The following is a 17,217-nucleotide window of genomic DNA, read 5'->3' on the forward strand; positions in this document are numbered from 1 at the left end:
CAACCCTGTTTGTTTCCAGGGTTAGGAGCTTCTCCTGGTTTGTCTGCCTCTCTGATTTTTTTCTCATTCAGTTTTCTCTCCCTTCCCTTCCTTCTCCCTTCTAAAAAGGCTTCCCAGCCTCCCCACTTAGGCTACAGAGCTCTCCCAAGCCCCTACCTCCCACCCCAGCCAAAAGTCTTGGTTTCCGTTTCCTTTTCCTTTTGTTCCTGCTAATCATTTAACCTGGCAGGACACTTGGAACACAAATTGGAGGAAAGCTTATTAAGGCAAGTCTTTAAGAAAAAATCAGAAAGTACTGAGGAACTATGAAAGTGAGAGATAACCATGAAAAATAAGGCATCTGGGCAAAGTTTAAAAGGATGGGGCATGCTCAGCCTTGAGCAAATGTCACCACGGGGAGCCACGGTGACAGTTTTCTAATACATAAGGAATGCACGTAGGAGAAAAGGATCCATTTTTCCACTCATCAGCAAGAACAGAACAAGTGGGACCATCTTAGGTTTCAGCTGAGAAAACATCTGTCATGTGTTTGAGCCATAGGAGAGGAGGAGCTGCCAAGAGGACTGGTGAGATCATCCTTGCCCGAGAAGCTTGCGATGAGATCACGGTGGCCAGGGTCGCTGTCCATCACGGCTGGACCACATCGGCAGTGCCCAAACTATGCAGCCTTCGGGGCTCACAGGCTCTGAGAGGGGATCTCCCTGTTACAGGGCAAATCTACTTCCTGGCAGGGCAGGTGCTGACTCATGGCCACTCTGTTTTGCTTCAGATACATAAGGATCAGAAGGAAACTATGTACTTCTGCAAAACCTTTCAGACTACCTTGGTACCTGGAGTCCAAGATGACATCTGTTTCAACAAAAGCACATTTATTCCTTTTTTAGAGCTAACTCCTATCTTCTCAGTAACAGCAGCATGGCAATGGGCACCACATCACTGACAGATCTGAGCTACTAAACATTTGCTCTGGGCCAGCACTGCACACACCTCTACTCACTCATGCTTTACCTCACAATGTCCATTTTACAGATGAAGAAACTGAGGCTTAAGGAGGCCTCCTGATTCGCTGAGACCCCACTGCCAGTCATGTCCAGGCTGAGATTTGAAGCCTCAGGTCTCTGTTCTATGATCAAGATAAGGCCTCTGTGTTGCCAATGTTCAGTAGAATGGAGAATGAGTGCCTTTTAGAAATCAGCCCCCCTGTCTCCTCTCTCCCACTCTTCCAGTTCCAGATCTGGAGATACTTAAAATCAAGTCTCTTCCAAAAGGCCCTGCCACTTCCCTGCCTCTGCTATCCTGTGCCTGCTCCCTCAGGACTCTGCTACTAGCCTGGATGAGCTAATGGGGCTGATGGCAATGTGGGCATCCTTCACACACCATCACCCACTCAGAAACATAAAGCACAGGCTTTCTGCATTGTTTTATAGCCAGGAGCAAGTGCTTTCATGTTCACTGAGAGCTCTCCTCAGAGACACCCCAAGGCCACTACCAGCAGAGGAGCTAATGTGCAGATACTGCCATCGAGGCACCAGATAATCCCGGATCTGATTTTTGTCCCAGCTTCTCTACAATGTCATTCTAAGCTCAATGACTTCTCCCCCTTTGCCTCTTTCTGAAGTCCTGAAATGGCTGAAATAGTTTCTCTACAGACTTGAAGAAGAAGTCTTCATTAGCACTCTGATGCTGTGCTAGAGCCTTGGCCTCATCTCTCTGCCTTCATCACAAGGCTTCCCTGGGGATATTGTTCCTTTGCCAGACAATTCAGCTAAGGGGACCAACCAGCTGAGCCATTCCTGATGTAAGACTTCAGAACTCAAAACCCCTTAAGAACCACCAGAAAACAAGTACAGGAAGCAGTGCCTTGGGCATGAGGACATTCGCTTAATACTACCCAGGGTGGGTGTCTATAGTATCACAATTGTACCAATTGGTAGGAAAGCAAAACAAAGGGAAACTCCTATCAAGCAGGCTTCCTAGACAGCAGGACCAACTTGGTGGAAAAGAGAGAAAAAGAATTTTCCTTCTAGTCAGAAAACTGTGTGCTGAGGCCAGGCCTGGAGTCAGGTGAATGAAATTTATTCCTTCTTGATGGAAAAGTTGGATTCAAGTTACAATGTATATTCATGGGTTTCTTAATTTTTCTTCCAACTTCACCAAGCTCAGTGAAGCTTAAAGCAGGCTTTTCCCTCATGCAAAGGGATGGAAAAGGCCCAGAGAACAGACAATGCTGAGCCTTGAGGAGGAGGAGATGGGGAAAGAGAAGGAAGAGAAAGAAGAGAAGGGCTTTCCAGAACTTTCCTCTTCTGGCCTCTCTTTCCAAATCAGTATTTGGAAAGGTGTGGGAAGAGGGGAGGTTAAAGATGTCTTCTGGGGGTCTGGTTTCATGGACTCTTAAGTTGTGAGGCTGAATGCCACACTCCAAACAGTCACATGACCATCAAATCTCCCCAGTGAACTCAGCTGAGACATGCTGGCCTTCCCTCATGTGTCAGCTCTTTGCTGCTTTTCCAGCAGATGCATTTGTTCTGAATGACCCAGTCCCTCCAGGGTCATCTTTTGTGGCTCTTTCACCATAATGCCTATGTTCTATCCCCCATAATCAGCAGCACATCTGAGATACAGATGGATAGGATCCCATGATAAGAAGGGTGCAGAAATGTTCTCTGTGTGTGGCCAACTGGTGCCTCTTCATATCTAACCATTAGCCCTAGCTACATTATACCAACTGTGGCTCAGGAAGCTCAGCTTCTGAAATTGCTACCCATCCCTGGAACATGCAGAGAACAAACTGCAATGTAAATTAAAACCAGAGTCAACTACCTTCATGGCACCCATAGCTTGGAAAGTCACAGCTAATCTCGAAGGAGTCAGCGCTGCCAGCATCGCATTGAATCTTGCACTCTTGTTCTTAATAGGTGAATGGTATTGCCCATCTGGAGCCACAGAACCAAACCTATGGGAAGGAAGAGGTAGGTGGAAAAGGGGGTAGAGTTAACACAGAGGAAGAACATGGCCCCACTAGAAATAGTGCCGTATGCATACACAGGGTTTCCAGATGCAGGAACCACCCTGAGACATCAGAGTTGGGGTAGGGCAAGAGCCTCCCCAGGAGATTCTGACCAAGGCTTGACTCAGGGAAAGTAGAAGCAGGTTTCATGCCACCACCAGCTCATGACTAAGCAGTGGCCCTTGTCACAAAACAAGCATGAGGACCACAAACATTAAACCAACACTAGAATGTGAAGACCACACATCAATCCACTCTTTTGTTGTTGATATATAATTCACATTCCATAAAATTCCCCCCTTTAAAGTGTGCAATTCAGTGGTTTTTAGTACATTCACAAACTCATACAATATTACCACTGTCCAATTCCAAAACATTTCATCATCTCAAAAAGAAAACTCATACTATTAGCAGTCACTCCCCATACTCATCATACTCCGGGCCCTGGCAACCATTACTCTACTTTCTATCTCTACGGATTGTCTATTCTGGATGTTTCACATCAGTGGAATTGTACAATATGTGGCTTTCGTGTCTGTCTTCTTTTACTCAGCTCATTGTTTTCAAGGTTCATGCATGTTGTAACGGTATGTCAGTACTTTATTTCTTTTTATGGCCCAGTGATATTCCTTTGTATTGAAACACCATATTTTGTTTCTCCATTCATCAGTTGACAGATATCTGGGTCATTTCCCCCTTTATGGCTATTATGAGTAATTATTCTGTGAACAATTGTGTACATGTTTTTGTGTGGACATGTTTTCAATCCTCTTCTGATCAATGTTTTCACAAATACCTAGGAGCAGAATTGCTACTGGCTCATATGAAAAATTTAAACTTTTGAAGAAGTGCCAAACTCTTTTCCAAATTAGCAACACCATTTACATCCCCACCAACAATGTAAGAGGGTTTCAATTTCTCCACATCCTCACCAACCCTTATCATGGCCTCTTTTATTATAGTCATCTGACAAGGTGCAAAATGGTATCTCATTGTGGTTTTGATTGGCATTTCCCTAATGACAATGATGTTGAGCACCTTTCCATGTGCTCATTAGCCATTTGCTTATCTTCTTCGGAGAAATATCTATTCAGATTTTTGCCCATTTTTCAACTGGGTCATTTGTCTTTTAATTGTTGAGCTATAATAGTTCCTTTTATATTCTGGATAATGTGTGTGTGTGTGTGTGTGTGTGTGTGTGTGTGTGTGTGTATATAGCAAATTATATAGATAATATATGTATCAAATACATTACAATATATACAATTTCCAAATATTTTCTTCTATTCTGTGCATTCGCTTTTCACTTCCTTCATAGTGTCCTTTGAGGTGCAAAGGTTTTTAAATTTTGATGAAGTCCAATTTTTCTCTTTTTTTCTTTGGTTCTTGTACTTTTGGTGCTTAAATAAAGGTCACAGAGATTTACACATATGCTTTCTTCTAAGAGCTTTACAGTTCTGGCCCTTACATTTATATCTGTGATCTATTTTGAGAAAATTTTTGTATACGGGATGAAAAAAGAGTCCAACTTCATGCTTTTGCATGTGGATGTCCAGTTGTCCTAGCACCATTTGTGCAAAAGACTATTCTTTCCCTCAACAAATTGTCTTACTATCCTTGTTGAGTATTAATTTACCATAAATGTAAGACTTTATTCCTAGACTCTCCATTCTCTTTCATTGCCCACCTATTATCCTTATGCCAATACTACAGTGGGTTTTTCCTTTGTTCTTTCTTTTTTGTTTCCCACCTGCTTTCAGGGGGATCCACTATAATATGACACCATCTTAATTACTGTAGATTTGTAGTAAATTTTCAGATCAGAAGAGTGAGTCTCCTATTTTGTTCTTCTTTAGCAAAACTGTTTTGGTTATTCTGACTCTCTTGTGCTGCCATATGAATTTTAGCATCAGTTTCTCAATTTCTGCCAAAAAAAAAAAAAGGCAACTGGGATTTTGACAAGGATTCCAATGAATCTGAACAACTATTTACTGGTCCATTTTTTATCAACATCCCAAAAATGGGGCGCCTCCTTCAAAATACATGTGTTGCCACTACTGCTCTCTGACATATTGCGGGCAGCTTAATATGCCAATAGAATGGCTTAAAATCAAATCCTGCTTATCAAAAAAAATCTACATATTCTCATGTCTTCTATGGGCCATGTAGCTCACTATCATTTTTCTTTCTGGCTGGATCTAACTTTCTAATCTATAGTATATTGGATGAATGCTAAGCCAATGAATCTAGCTTCTGGCAGACTGGTCAGGCCCCTGAGATCTCATGAGGGTGGGTCACATATGAGGAGCTCTACATCTGTGGTTTTCCTTCCATCTTCTCCATCTCCCAGAGTGGAGAGCTGCTGCTAAGTGACCAGAAAATGTGCAGATGCCTCTGAGGAAGACTGGTGGTGCTCAGACCTGCTGTTGTGGGTGCTGGTGACTCCTGAGGGCTGGGAAGCCCTAAGGGCTTCCCCACACATCAGGATAACTGCAAAGATGCTTTCTTTATTTACATTTTATTTCCTACCAATTCCCAGGGCCATGAGGGGGGCAGAATTTACCAGAATGGTCCTTTTAAAGTTTGTTTCCCACACATTTTCCCTAAACTTTTGGCATCTATGACATCTATCTGCTGGCAAGAGCTTTCAGGCAATAAAAAAGAGTGAAATGTTAAAGGAAAATCTATAGTAAAGCTGACTATGCAGAGCTTGCTTGTTTGCTTGCTTTTTCACAGATTTCAGTTTGACTAAAGGTCAGGATTTTTATTGGATAAATGAAATGCTGTTGAGAAAAGTAAGGCAATTGGAGTTTCTTGGCCTCCACAAAGTGTAATGTGAACCCCTAGAGCTTCACTCCTAAAATGCACCTGAAGAAGTAGCCTTCACCTCACGGTTTAACCCACCCTGACATCGGTGGAATACTGGGAAATGACACTGAGCACCTCTGACATTATCCATCCAAGCAGCACTGGTTACAAGAGCCTCCTAAGCTAAAAGGTGGTACCTTACCTCCTGCCACCCACAAAGGAGGCAATAACACTACCTGGTCTGTAATAGCAAAAAAAAAAAAAAGTTTTAAGGAAACAACCTAAATGTCCAACAAGGAGGATGGATTGCATAAATTATAGAGCATTTATTTAACAGCCTATTATGGCAATATTGAAAATGATAATGTGTATATGTGTTTCCTGTTGCATAAAAACATTTGACATGGGCAGCCCTGATGGCCCAGCGGTTTGGCACCACCTTTGGCCCCAGGGTATGATCCTGGAGACCCGGGATTGAGTCCTGTGTCGGGCTTCCTGCATGGAGCCTGCTTCTTCCTCTGCCTGTGTCTCTGCCTCTCTCTCTCTCTCTCTCTCTCTCTTTCTCTCTGTGTGCATGTGTGTGTGTGTGTGTGTGTGTGTGTCATGAATAAATAAATAAAATCTTAAAAAAACCACATTTGACATAATGTTAAACAGAAATTACAAGTTATAAGAAATAGAATTTATAAGTGGATCTCATTCAGTAAAAAGCAAACACACCTCTCTCTGTTGATACACCAGCTTGGAAGAAAGTCTAGGTAGTTACACATTAAAGTATGCATAACAATCATTATGTCTGGGTAATAGCATTTTGGGTAACCTTAATTTTTTTCTGTTTTCTTATGTACATTTTCCAATGGATGGTCAATAAATTTGTAGTAGTGGCTGGAAGACAGCCTGGATATGCAGCCCATGAGACCCAGGTGCCAGGCCTAGCTTGGGAAAGTAATGAGATCATAGGTACAGCCAATCCAAGTTAAAGTGAAAACTACTCACTTATCCAGCAAGTTCTCCCTTGGTATCCGAACCTTGTGAAATATTAAAATCCCATTATCCACACCATGAAGACCTAGAGAGAGCAGAAAACAGCTGCAGGAGGCAAATCCATGCTAGTATCAGAACTATGATTCCTGTTACTTCCCAGGCCTGTCTCGACTAAAACCCAAAACACTTTCTTTTACTCCCAGGAAGGCTGATGCTTCTCTAATTGGGATAAGGATGGGAACGCTCTGTATTTGTTTTCTTAAAGAACTGTGCCTTCTGTGCTCCTGGGCTCGGGTGGAAGATCTGGGTGCTGCGACTTGGAAAGGAAGAGCTCTAAGCAATAGAAGGAATGTCAGGTTGAATGCAGTGAAGGCAGCAAAGCTACTTACTCCCCCAGTAATACAGAAGTCAAATTTCTCCTCCCTCCTAGCACTTCCTTTCCAAAACAAGGGGTAAATTTGTGAAGTCAAATGCCTAGAAAGACTCAAGAGAAAATGGCCACAAGGACAGCAGTGAATGACTAGGGTGACCCAACTCCTCAGAAGGTTTTTGAAAGCCACTTGATTTACTTCCTAATGACACCTGTCAGAGTCTGGGGTCTACTTTTTGTTCATCTCACACTTAGGAAGATTTAATCTAAGGAGGAACAATCTTTAGTAAATGTCCTTATTTAGAACAATACCCCTTGACAAGGACACAGTTGCACTTAGGAGCTTACAAGGAAACCAAAGCAGACTTTCTGAAGTTGCTGGTGTTTTAAATGTCTGGAACCACTTCACAAGAGCTGGGCCCTTTGCTCTCAGCAGCACTTGACTCAAGAGGCCTTCCTGGCCTAAGTCAATCCTGAGAGATACAGTTAGAGCACTCACAACCCCACTTGTGGCCCATTCCTGCAACTGTGACAGTGGTCAATAAACACTGAGGGGCTGAACAAGGTGAGACTGTCCCCTCCACTACCAAAGAATCATCTTATTCCCCCTCTTCTCTTTCTTCCTTCTTTTTTCCTTCTCCTCCCACCTGTTTCTTTGGCTTGGTTTGGCCTTGGCTGGGGACAACCAGCAGAGCCCACAGGTATGGTCTGCTCTCACCAATGTTATTGGTTGAACTGTGTCTCCCACTCCAAATTCACATGTTCAAATATTTATTTTTTTTTATTTTTTTTATTCATTTATGATAGTCTCACAGAGAGAGAGAGAGAGAGAGAGAGAGAGGCAGAGACATAGGCAGAGGGAGAAACAGGCTCCATGCACCGAGAGCCCGACGTGGGATTCGATCCCGGGTCTCCAGGATCGCGCCCTGGACCAAAGGCAGGCGCCAAACTGCTGCGCCACCCAGGGATCCCCACATGTTCAAGTTCTAACCCCTAGTACTTATGAATATGACCTTATTTGCAGACAGGGTCTTTACAGAGATAATCAAGTTAGGGAGAGGTCATTAGGGTTGCCCTAATCCAAGGGACTGGCATCCTTACAAAAAGAAAATTTGCACACAGACATGCATACAAGGAGGAAGAAGACCATGTAAGCATTAAGACAGCCATCTACAGAGAGAGGCCTGGCACAGATTCTCCCTCACAACCCTCAGAAAGAACCAACCCTGTCAGCACCTTGACCTTGGATGTGTAGCCTCCAGAACTGTGAGCCAATACATTTCTGTTGTTTAAGCCACTCAGTCTGGGGTACAAGAGCCCCAGCAAACTCATCCATGGAGTCAGTCCTAGAGATTCATCGGGGCCTCCTAGGCACCAAAACCAGACTGTGGCTCAGGAGCAAGAAAGAGAGAACCTCAATCTGTGTTCTGAGAGCCCACTGGTCCAAGAAGAGGAGAGGAGGCAAAATTACTCAGGGCAAAGCTGCCTTATGACTAGATAACACTAGAGGCTGGGAGAAAATAAGACCAATGTATATTCATAAATGGCAATCTTCAACATTCCCCAACAGTTCTGACATAAAAGACTCATCAGTCTTCAAAATCAGAGAGTCTTTGCTGCCTTCACTGTTTTGGTGAGTTAGGTTAGACTCTCCTTGGGTGGGGCTGAGAGCAGGCAGGAAGTGCAAATGAGGATAGAAGGAGTGTCATCTGGGGACTCACCTTCCTTGTACATCATATCAATAGCGGTCACTCCTGGGTACAAGCTTCCTTTTTCATCGCGGATAGGAACGATAAAACAGTGGGGGCCTGAGGAAGGCAAAGAGACAGTTGTCAAACTCTCTTTTCTAAAGATACAATTAAAGCTTTATTCATTTCCTGGAGTAGTATACAGTTGTGTCGATTCTGCAATTCAGTCAGTTCTAGGACTGTGCACTGTGCATAATAGTGTATACAGTGATACCCCCTTGTCCACAGGGGATATGTTCCAAGACCCTGGTAGATGCCTGAAACCATAGATAGTCCTGAACCCTAGGTATGCCAAGTCTTTTCCTTTATCTGCATACCTACAATCATGTTTAATCTATAAATCAAGCACAGTAAGAAATGGACAACAATAGTATATAATAAAATAGAACAATTAGGGACACCTGAGTGGCTTAGTGGTTGAGCATCTGCCTTCAGCTCAGGTCATGGTCCTGGGGCCCCAGGATCAAGTTCTGCATCAGGCTCCCAGAGGGAGCCTACTTCTCCCTCTCCTTCTCTGCCTCTCTGTGTGCCTCTCATGAATAAATAAATAAAATATTTTTTAAAAATAGAATAATTGGGATCCCTGGGTGGCGCAGCGGTTTGGCGCCTGCCTTTGGCCCAGGGCGCGATCCTGGAGACCCGGGATCGAGTCCCACGTTGGGCTCCCGGTGCATGGAGCCTGCTTCTCCCTCTGCCTGTGTCTCTGCCTCTCTATCTCTCTGTGACTATCATAAATAAATAAAAATTTAAAAAAATTTGAAAAAAAAAATAGAATAATTACATCTATATGCTATAAGAGTTATGTGACTGTGGTCTCTGTCTCTCAAAATACCTTATTGCATTGCACTCACCCTTCTTGTGACACTGTGGGATGATAAAATGCCTATGTGATGAGATGACATACAGGGAATGAGGTAGGCAATGTGACAGTGTTACACTACTATTGACCCTTTGACCATACATCAGATGGAGGATCATCTGCTTCCAGTCTATAGCTGACAGCAGGTAACTGAAATTGTGGAGAGCAAAACCATCGATAAGGGGGCAAGGAGGAGGACTACTGTAATGCCAAAATGTAATAATAAATTCAGGCATTGTGTAGATTTAAGAAATAAAGTTGATACTGAGTTTATACAAAATAAAACCAGTGCAGTGCACTTTCAAGGTAAAGTACTTACTGGAAAATCATAAGATTAAAGAAAATTATTCTAGCTTTCTGTGCCAGCACAAACCTTGTGATCTTCCATTTATGATGAGCTGAGCAAAGACTGCTGCATAATTCCCATACATCGCATTTCCGATGTACATCTTCTCAGCATTTTCACATGGTGTGTCAATCACAAACTCCTACGCAAAAAAAGAATGACAGAGTTTTCCTTTCCGGTGGCTCATCTCAATTCCTTGGCTCACTGCAATGAATACTGTGAAACAGATCCACATCGTGTAGCAGGACACACTCAGAAGATTTCAAAGCAGAAGAGCAGACTAAACCCCCAAGCCCCTAGTGATATATACTCAGCCTCTCCCATATAAGCCACCAGCAAGGTTCACAAGAAAGGATGGCTCATCTAATGATCTGGGGCCCCTAGTTGGATGAGTCCATGTCTGTGTGTTTTATCTTATCTGCTGGGCACTGCCCCTTCTGGACAAATCACTTGGTTCCTCATGCCCTTCACTCTTGTATAGGCCTTGAAAATCTCTACCTCATTGATATGGCTCTGTTGTTTAAGTAGCAAGTAAATGAAGGCCAAAACTGCATGCCAGGATGCAAGCAAGATTAGTAAGCAACCATGACCTATTCCCACCATTCCTTAGAATCTCAGCCCACACAATTCTGACTTTTATAAAGGGAAAAACCCTCATTTGAGCCTTTGGATCATTGTTTCAGATCCTGCCTCTCCATTTTCTTGATCAATGAATATAATAACTAAAAGTTCCCCTAAAATGTGTAAGACCTTAAACTGAAGCATTCGTAAATAATTCTCTACCTTATAAGGGAAAGAATCTTAGAATATGCCACCCAGTTTGTCTCCATAATATGACCAAGGATTCCAGCTCCAAACAGTCTGAAATTAACATTGGTTAAGAAGATGCAGGGTTTTTGTTTTCAGGCTCTGCTCAACCTCGGTCTTCTTTCTTCTCCTCTCGGGAAGCCAGTATAGAATCACAATGTAAATGTTCCCCCTTTTACTTCTAATTATTTTTTTAACATTTTATTCATTTATTCATGACAGACAGAGAGGCAGAGACATAGGCAGAGGGAGAAGCAGGCCCCCTGCGGGGAGCCCAATGCAGGACTTGACTCCAGGACCCCAGGATCATGCCCTGACCCAAAGGCAGACACTCAACCACTGAGCCACCCAGGCATCTCCTTTACTTCTAATTTTGCTCATTACCCAGGTTACCCTGAAACCTCATGTCAAGGAGAACTGACAATAACTGCCAGCTCTGAATACAGAGTACCTGGGACAGGTTGGGGAATCTAGGGGAAATGGCAAAAGAGCAGAAGTGCACGTTTAACTGGAGCTGACAATATCGAAGATGTGGCTGAACTAAACCAACGAGCGATTGATCATGTAAAAATTATCTGAGTTCAGATTTTAAAGTATATAGACTACACTTTCCCGCTGGCCAAGAAATACATTCTTGAAGCCTAAGAAAACATTCTCTGACATATGTTTGCACAAGGAAACTTTTAACATGTGCAAGCGCTTTTCAGAAACATAAATGGACAAGCTGAATCTTTTTAAGAGAAGTCTCTGGAGACTGCCCTTGTCTTATCAGGCCAGTCAGGATTTCTCAAAGAAAGGAATTATTTGAGGCTGGGTGCAGTAACAACAACAACAAAAATACCACAAAACAAAAACAAAAACAAACATGTGGTAAAGGCACCCTTACCCTCGAGGGTAGGAAGGGGAGTAGCACAGTAACATTGACCTGGCAGAAAAGATCTGGTCCGGTGGGGAGAGAGACAAGAGGCCATCCATCCCCTTTAACATGTGATACACTCTGGGAAAGGAGGTTTGTCACTTCTGGCAAAAATACTGATTTGGGAAAGTTTGCATAAGCCAAAATGCTGGCATTGAAGCAGGATCTAAATAATGCACACCATGTGTGTTGGTTCCTACCATAATTAGTGGTTGAAGGCCAACAAAATGGTCAGCAGTAAAGCACTTTAAAAAAAAAAAAAAAAAGCTGTGACCAGAGAGCTCGTAGTTCCATTTATTTTTGCTATTTAACATAAAATGTAAAAATAAAACTCGCTCTTACCTCTTATTATCCCTACCACTATCAGCACCACTGTCCAAAAATAAAAAATAAAACAGCCAACCCACAGCAATGAATAACCAAAAAATGTAAGAGATTGAAACCGTTCTCAAGGGAGAGAGGCTCATTTTATATGCTCTCACATTTTAAAAGGGAAATGAAGGGGAAAACACAGAATGCAGTGAAGGAGAATTCATTGCTATGAATGCTATGTCAATTCTCAGTGGCTCAAGTTTATGATGGGCTTATTCTCTCTCTCACTCCCACCAGAGGCAGAGTGTTCACCAGAGTCTCCTCATCATTATGATTTCAACTTTGCAACTCCCCTGCAGAAGGCAACAGCTGCCGAAACACACCAAGTAGCTAAATCATTTATGTTGTTTGGGGAAAATAGGACCCACCCAGGGAAATGATTTTTGTGGGGTAAAAAAAAAAAAAAACTGTAATAAGAAAGAAATAAGAATTCTGGGGTGGAGTTTCTTTTTTCCCCCTTTAATGACAGCAAGGCAACCTCAGTATCATGGTTTAGGGAAAGAAAAAACTGACCAACCAAAAACTCAAAAGATGGCCGGTCAGCATACCACCACTAGCAGGAAAGCCAAGCTCTTAGGGGCAGTCCCACTTGAAGCAGCCTGGCTCATGAGCTGCATATTCGTAGCCCGTTTCCTAACTTCTGTGAGCCAGTTTATCCACCTGTAAAATAGGGACAATAGTATCTTCCTAGAAAACTATAGGATATTTAAAACAATGTTATATATAGAGTGCTTACCCTGGTGTCTAGCACACACATGCTAAATTACCAGACATGGCTTACCGTCACCTTATGGGATAGTTATTGCAAGGGAATACGGTAAACTATACAGAAGGTACTTGATACTTGACACAGAGCCTGGCCCATAGTGAGCATTCAATACATGTCAGTCATTATTCTTGCTATGACCTTGGACATCACTGACTATTGTAGAGAACTAGCATATGGGCAGGAGGAAAGGATGAACATATTCAAATACAACCCTTACTTGAATCTGTTATTCTAGACCCCAATCACCTCTAAGTAGCATTTGTGGGTCAGGAAAACCTCCTAGCAAAAATTCAGATTCTAAAAAACAAACTCAGAAAATGGGAAGAATAGACTGAGTAGCCACACTTACACTCATGCCCCATGCTTGCACACATATATTGACCCAAACTCATGCCAAGAAATAACTTCAAAATGTATTTATTCCTTTGTAGTTCTTAGAAAAACCCAATATCAGATGAGAAACTGCAAAGGAGAGTGAAATAAGTAAATAGTTTCTTTATTCAGGGGGAGTAGAAGCTAAAGATATGGGGACTTTGGCCCCAGGAAGGAGGAGAGTCTGGTTCTGAACAGATTTCCCACAGCCCGGAACTGCGGAATGATGGGCAGCATCCTCACCTGCGCAGAGAGGTCAAAGGTGGCTTCAGTCTGGATCCCTCTCACATTGCTCCCATGGCCCCTCTCAGTCATGGCAAACATCCCGGTGTATTTCTGCTCCTGGAGTTCACCAGATATTAGAAGGGAATTAGCTAGTCAGATGGTTGCTCTAGCTGCAGACCTCTGATAGTCAAGAATGTGAATGAGAAAGAGGGGAGGTGAGCTGGAGATATAAACTAGGAGTTCAGCCTGGTGACAGCTAATATGATAAAAAAAAAAACACAAGCTTTTATAAGGCAGTCTTGAAATTCTCATTCTGAACAAGATTCTTGCTGACACTAATTCTCTTATTTTTTTTCTGCAAACATGCACACGCGTGCGCGCACACACACACACACACACACATCTTGTTTCTTTGAATTTTAAAGGCTCTCCATAGAAGAAGACATCTACTGAGGTACACGCCATACCTGGAGTGGCTGAAGCCACTTAGTTACATGTCCTGGGCTTCCAAGATTCCTGACTGCACCTCCAAATAGCCAATAAATTATTCCACACTGAAAACAAGGACAATATAGACCAATGTTAGCACCAGTCAAGAGGTTAATGACAACTAAACCCCTGGCCAAACTCCATTCGAGGAGCATTTGTTCAGCTCATCAAGTTTTACAAAAGTCCCACAAACGGTAAGGCATCCATGCCCTTCCCCTCCATTGCCTGGGATGCTCCAGTTCCTCTCTGCAGACATAGCTCATGGTTGTCTCTCTTGGAGGGGCCACCCTAACACTGAAAAATGTCAGTTCTCCATCCTCAGGGCTGCCCAGTTCAGCTCACCAAATGACTCTTTTTTTTTCCATCTTGTTTTATTTCATCATGATAAGTGCACCCCTTAACCCTCATCCCCTATTTTCCTCATCTCCCCACCCACCTCCCCTCTGGTAACCAGCAGTTTATTCTCTATAATTAAGAATCTGGTTCTTGGTTTGTCTCTCTCCCTTTTAATTCCTTTGCTCATTTTTTTGTTTGTTTGTTTCTTAAATTCCACCTATGAGTGAGGTCATATGGTATTTGTCTTTCTCTGACTGACCTGTTTTGCTTAGCATTGTACTCTCTAGCTCTAGCCATGTTGTTGCAAGATTTCATTATTTTTATAGCTGAGTACTATTCCATTATATCCATTTTACATATACGTGTGTGTGTGTGTGTGTGTGTGCATCCCCCACATCTTCTTTATCCATTCATCATCTGTCAGTGGACACTTGAGCCGTTTCCATAGTTTGGCTATTATAGGTAACGCTGCTATAAATATAGAGGTGTAAGTATCCCTTCCAATTAATCTTTTTGTACTTTGGGGGTAAATACTCAGTAGTGCAATTACTGGATTGTAGAGTGTTACATTTTTAACTTTTTGAGAAATCTCCATACCATTTTTCACAGTGACTGCACCAATTTGCATTCACACTAACAGTGCAAGAAGGTTCCTTTTTCTCCACATCCTTGCCAACACCTGTTTCTTGTGTTTTTGATTTTAGCCATTCTGACAGGTGTGAGGTGATATCTCACTGTAGTTTTGATTTGCATTTCCCTGCTTATGAGTGATGTTGAGCATCTTTTCACGTGTCTGTTTGCCATTTGTATGTCATCTTTGGAAATGTCTATTTATGTCTTTTGTTCATTTTTTAACTGGATTATTTGTTTTGGGGGTATTGAGTTGTATTAGTTCTTCATATATTTTGGATTTTAATCCCTTATTTAATATGTCACTTACAAATATATTTTCCCATTCAGTAGGCTGACTTTAGTTTTGTTGTTTCCTTCACTGTGGAGAAACATTTTGTTTTGATGTAGCCCTAATAATTTATTTTTGCTTATATGTGCCTTGCTTCAAGAGATATGTCTAGAAAAATGTTGCCACAGCTGAGGTCAGAAAGATTACTGCCTGTGCTCTTTTCTAGGATTTTTATGGTTTCATGTCTCACGTTTATGTGTTTAATCCATTTTGAGTTTATTTTTGTGTAAGATGAAAGAAAGTGGTCCAGTTTCATTCTTCTGCATGTGGCTGTCTAGTTTTCACAACAGCATTTGTTGAAGAGACTTTTTCCCATTGGATATTCATTCTTCCTTTTTCAGAGATTAATTGACCATATAATTGTGGGTTTATTTCTGGGTTTTCTGTTCTATTCCATTGATCTATGTCTCTATTTTTATGCCAGCACCATACAGTTTGAATCACTGCAGCTTTGTAACATAACTTGAAATCTGGAATTCTGATACCTCCAGTTTTGTTTTGCTTTCAAATGACACTTTTGAATGTGCAGTCTGCCTTGTCTGCTCAGGGGTTAGCTCAGTGCCTGGTATATAGAAGATGTGTCACAAAGCATTTGTGCACTGCTTCCAGGCACTGGCCCAGTCTGCAAAGTGAGCTCGACCATGAGAAACAGTCAACAAACAGGAAAGCTGATGGAAAATGCAATGCTGCACAATGCGCAGGCCCTCAGCCTGGGATGAGATGGCCTCAGCTCAAAGCCCAGCTCAGTTACACACTGGCTGTAGGACCTGGAACAAATAGCAATCCTCAGTCTCCACATGTGACAAATGCAGTGAGGGATGAGTGCTCCCACTTACTGAGCACTCACCATTCTAAGCATTGAGCTTCATATACACAAGCCCACTGATGCTCACAACCACCCTGGGAAAAACACATCATCACCCTTACTTGACAGATAAGGACACTGAGGTTCAGAGGGGGGAGTGACATGCCCAAGGCTGCACCCTAGGATGGTAAGCAGGGCTAGGATCCAAACCCAAGCTGTCTAATGCCTAATAGCACTTCATAAGGTTGTTGTGAGAATTCAGTGACAGTCAAGTGCCAAGTACTTTGGTCTTTTATAAACCCTGGAAGAGTGTTTCTGGCAAGGAGGAAGTAGAGGAGGAGAAAGATGAGGAGAAAGACAAGAAGGAAGGGTAGCTGGAACGGGGCCATTTGAAGGGAGTAGGGGACTAATGACAAAGACAGAAGAGCTCAAGTGTATAGACATTGACTGTGTCTGCAGGTTAGAATGCCTTCCTCTCCCCCAGACACACAACCCTGGCTTTCCTCTGGGGAGCCTTCCTCTTCCACAGTCAGTGGTTTGTGGCTGATGTTGTCCCCCATCCCCAGCTCTATGAGCCTGGGACCCAGAAGTGGTTGATCTACATGATATGTATAATATCATGGCCACAGGGGATGGCTTCTGCATAGACACACGACCTGGGTAGGTCCAACCAGAGCATCCTCTGGGACACATGGGTAAGCTGGTAGGCAAAAGGAGCTCTCTTTTCATTGCAATGGAATCTGGAAGCATGGAGGCCTAGTGCTGCTGGCTGCTCTTGCGATCACGAGAGCTGGTACATGAAAACAACACATGGGGTCAATGTGGTGAGAAGGAGACAAAGCAGAAACATGAGAGAGACCAGGTCCCACAGGTCCACGCCGGAAGCCTGCTGCACTCTCACCTCTTCAGTTACAACCAATAGGTATCTTTTTTTCCTGGGGTCACTACAATTGAATGAGCTTTAGTGGACACAGCAACCCCAAGGAAGACCCTGCAGGAAGGGAAATGGCGGGAATGGAAGCTTCAGATGCTCCCATCTGAGA

At 42.8% G+C, this 17,217-nt stretch overlaps 1 protein-coding gene across 5 annotated transcripts in view; it reads right to left on the reverse strand.

Moving 5' to 3' along the window:
* ACOXL (acyl-CoA oxidase like) overlaps positions 1 to 17,217 on the reverse strand; it is a 348,114-nt gene that overhangs the window by 291,295 nt on the left and 39,602 nt on the right. For all 5 annotated transcript variants that reach the window (XM_072767158.1, XM_072767157.1, XM_072767160.1 and 2 more), the window contains exons 4-9: positions 14,051 to 14,137; positions 13,602 to 13,700; positions 10,150 to 10,264; positions 8,891 to 8,977; positions 6,812 to 6,884; positions 2,821 to 2,953 (exon numbers count right to left, since the gene is read on the reverse strand). In XM_072767158.1, coding sequence (XP_072623259.1) covers positions 2,821 to 2,953; positions 6,812 to 6,884; positions 8,891 to 8,977; positions 10,150 to 10,264; positions 13,602 to 13,700; positions 14,051 to 14,137 — 594 coding nt within the window. The remainder of the gene's footprint in view (positions 1 to 2,820; positions 2,954 to 6,811; positions 6,885 to 8,890; positions 8,978 to 10,149; positions 10,265 to 13,601; positions 13,701 to 14,050; positions 14,138 to 17,217) is intronic.

Source organism: Vulpes vulpes, chromosome 8 (genome assembly GCF_048418805.1).
Source record: "Vulpes vulpes isolate BD-2025 chromosome 8, VulVul3, whole genome shotgun sequence".
Lineage (NCBI taxonomy): Eukaryota > Metazoa > Chordata > Mammalia > Carnivora > Canidae > Vulpes > Vulpes vulpes.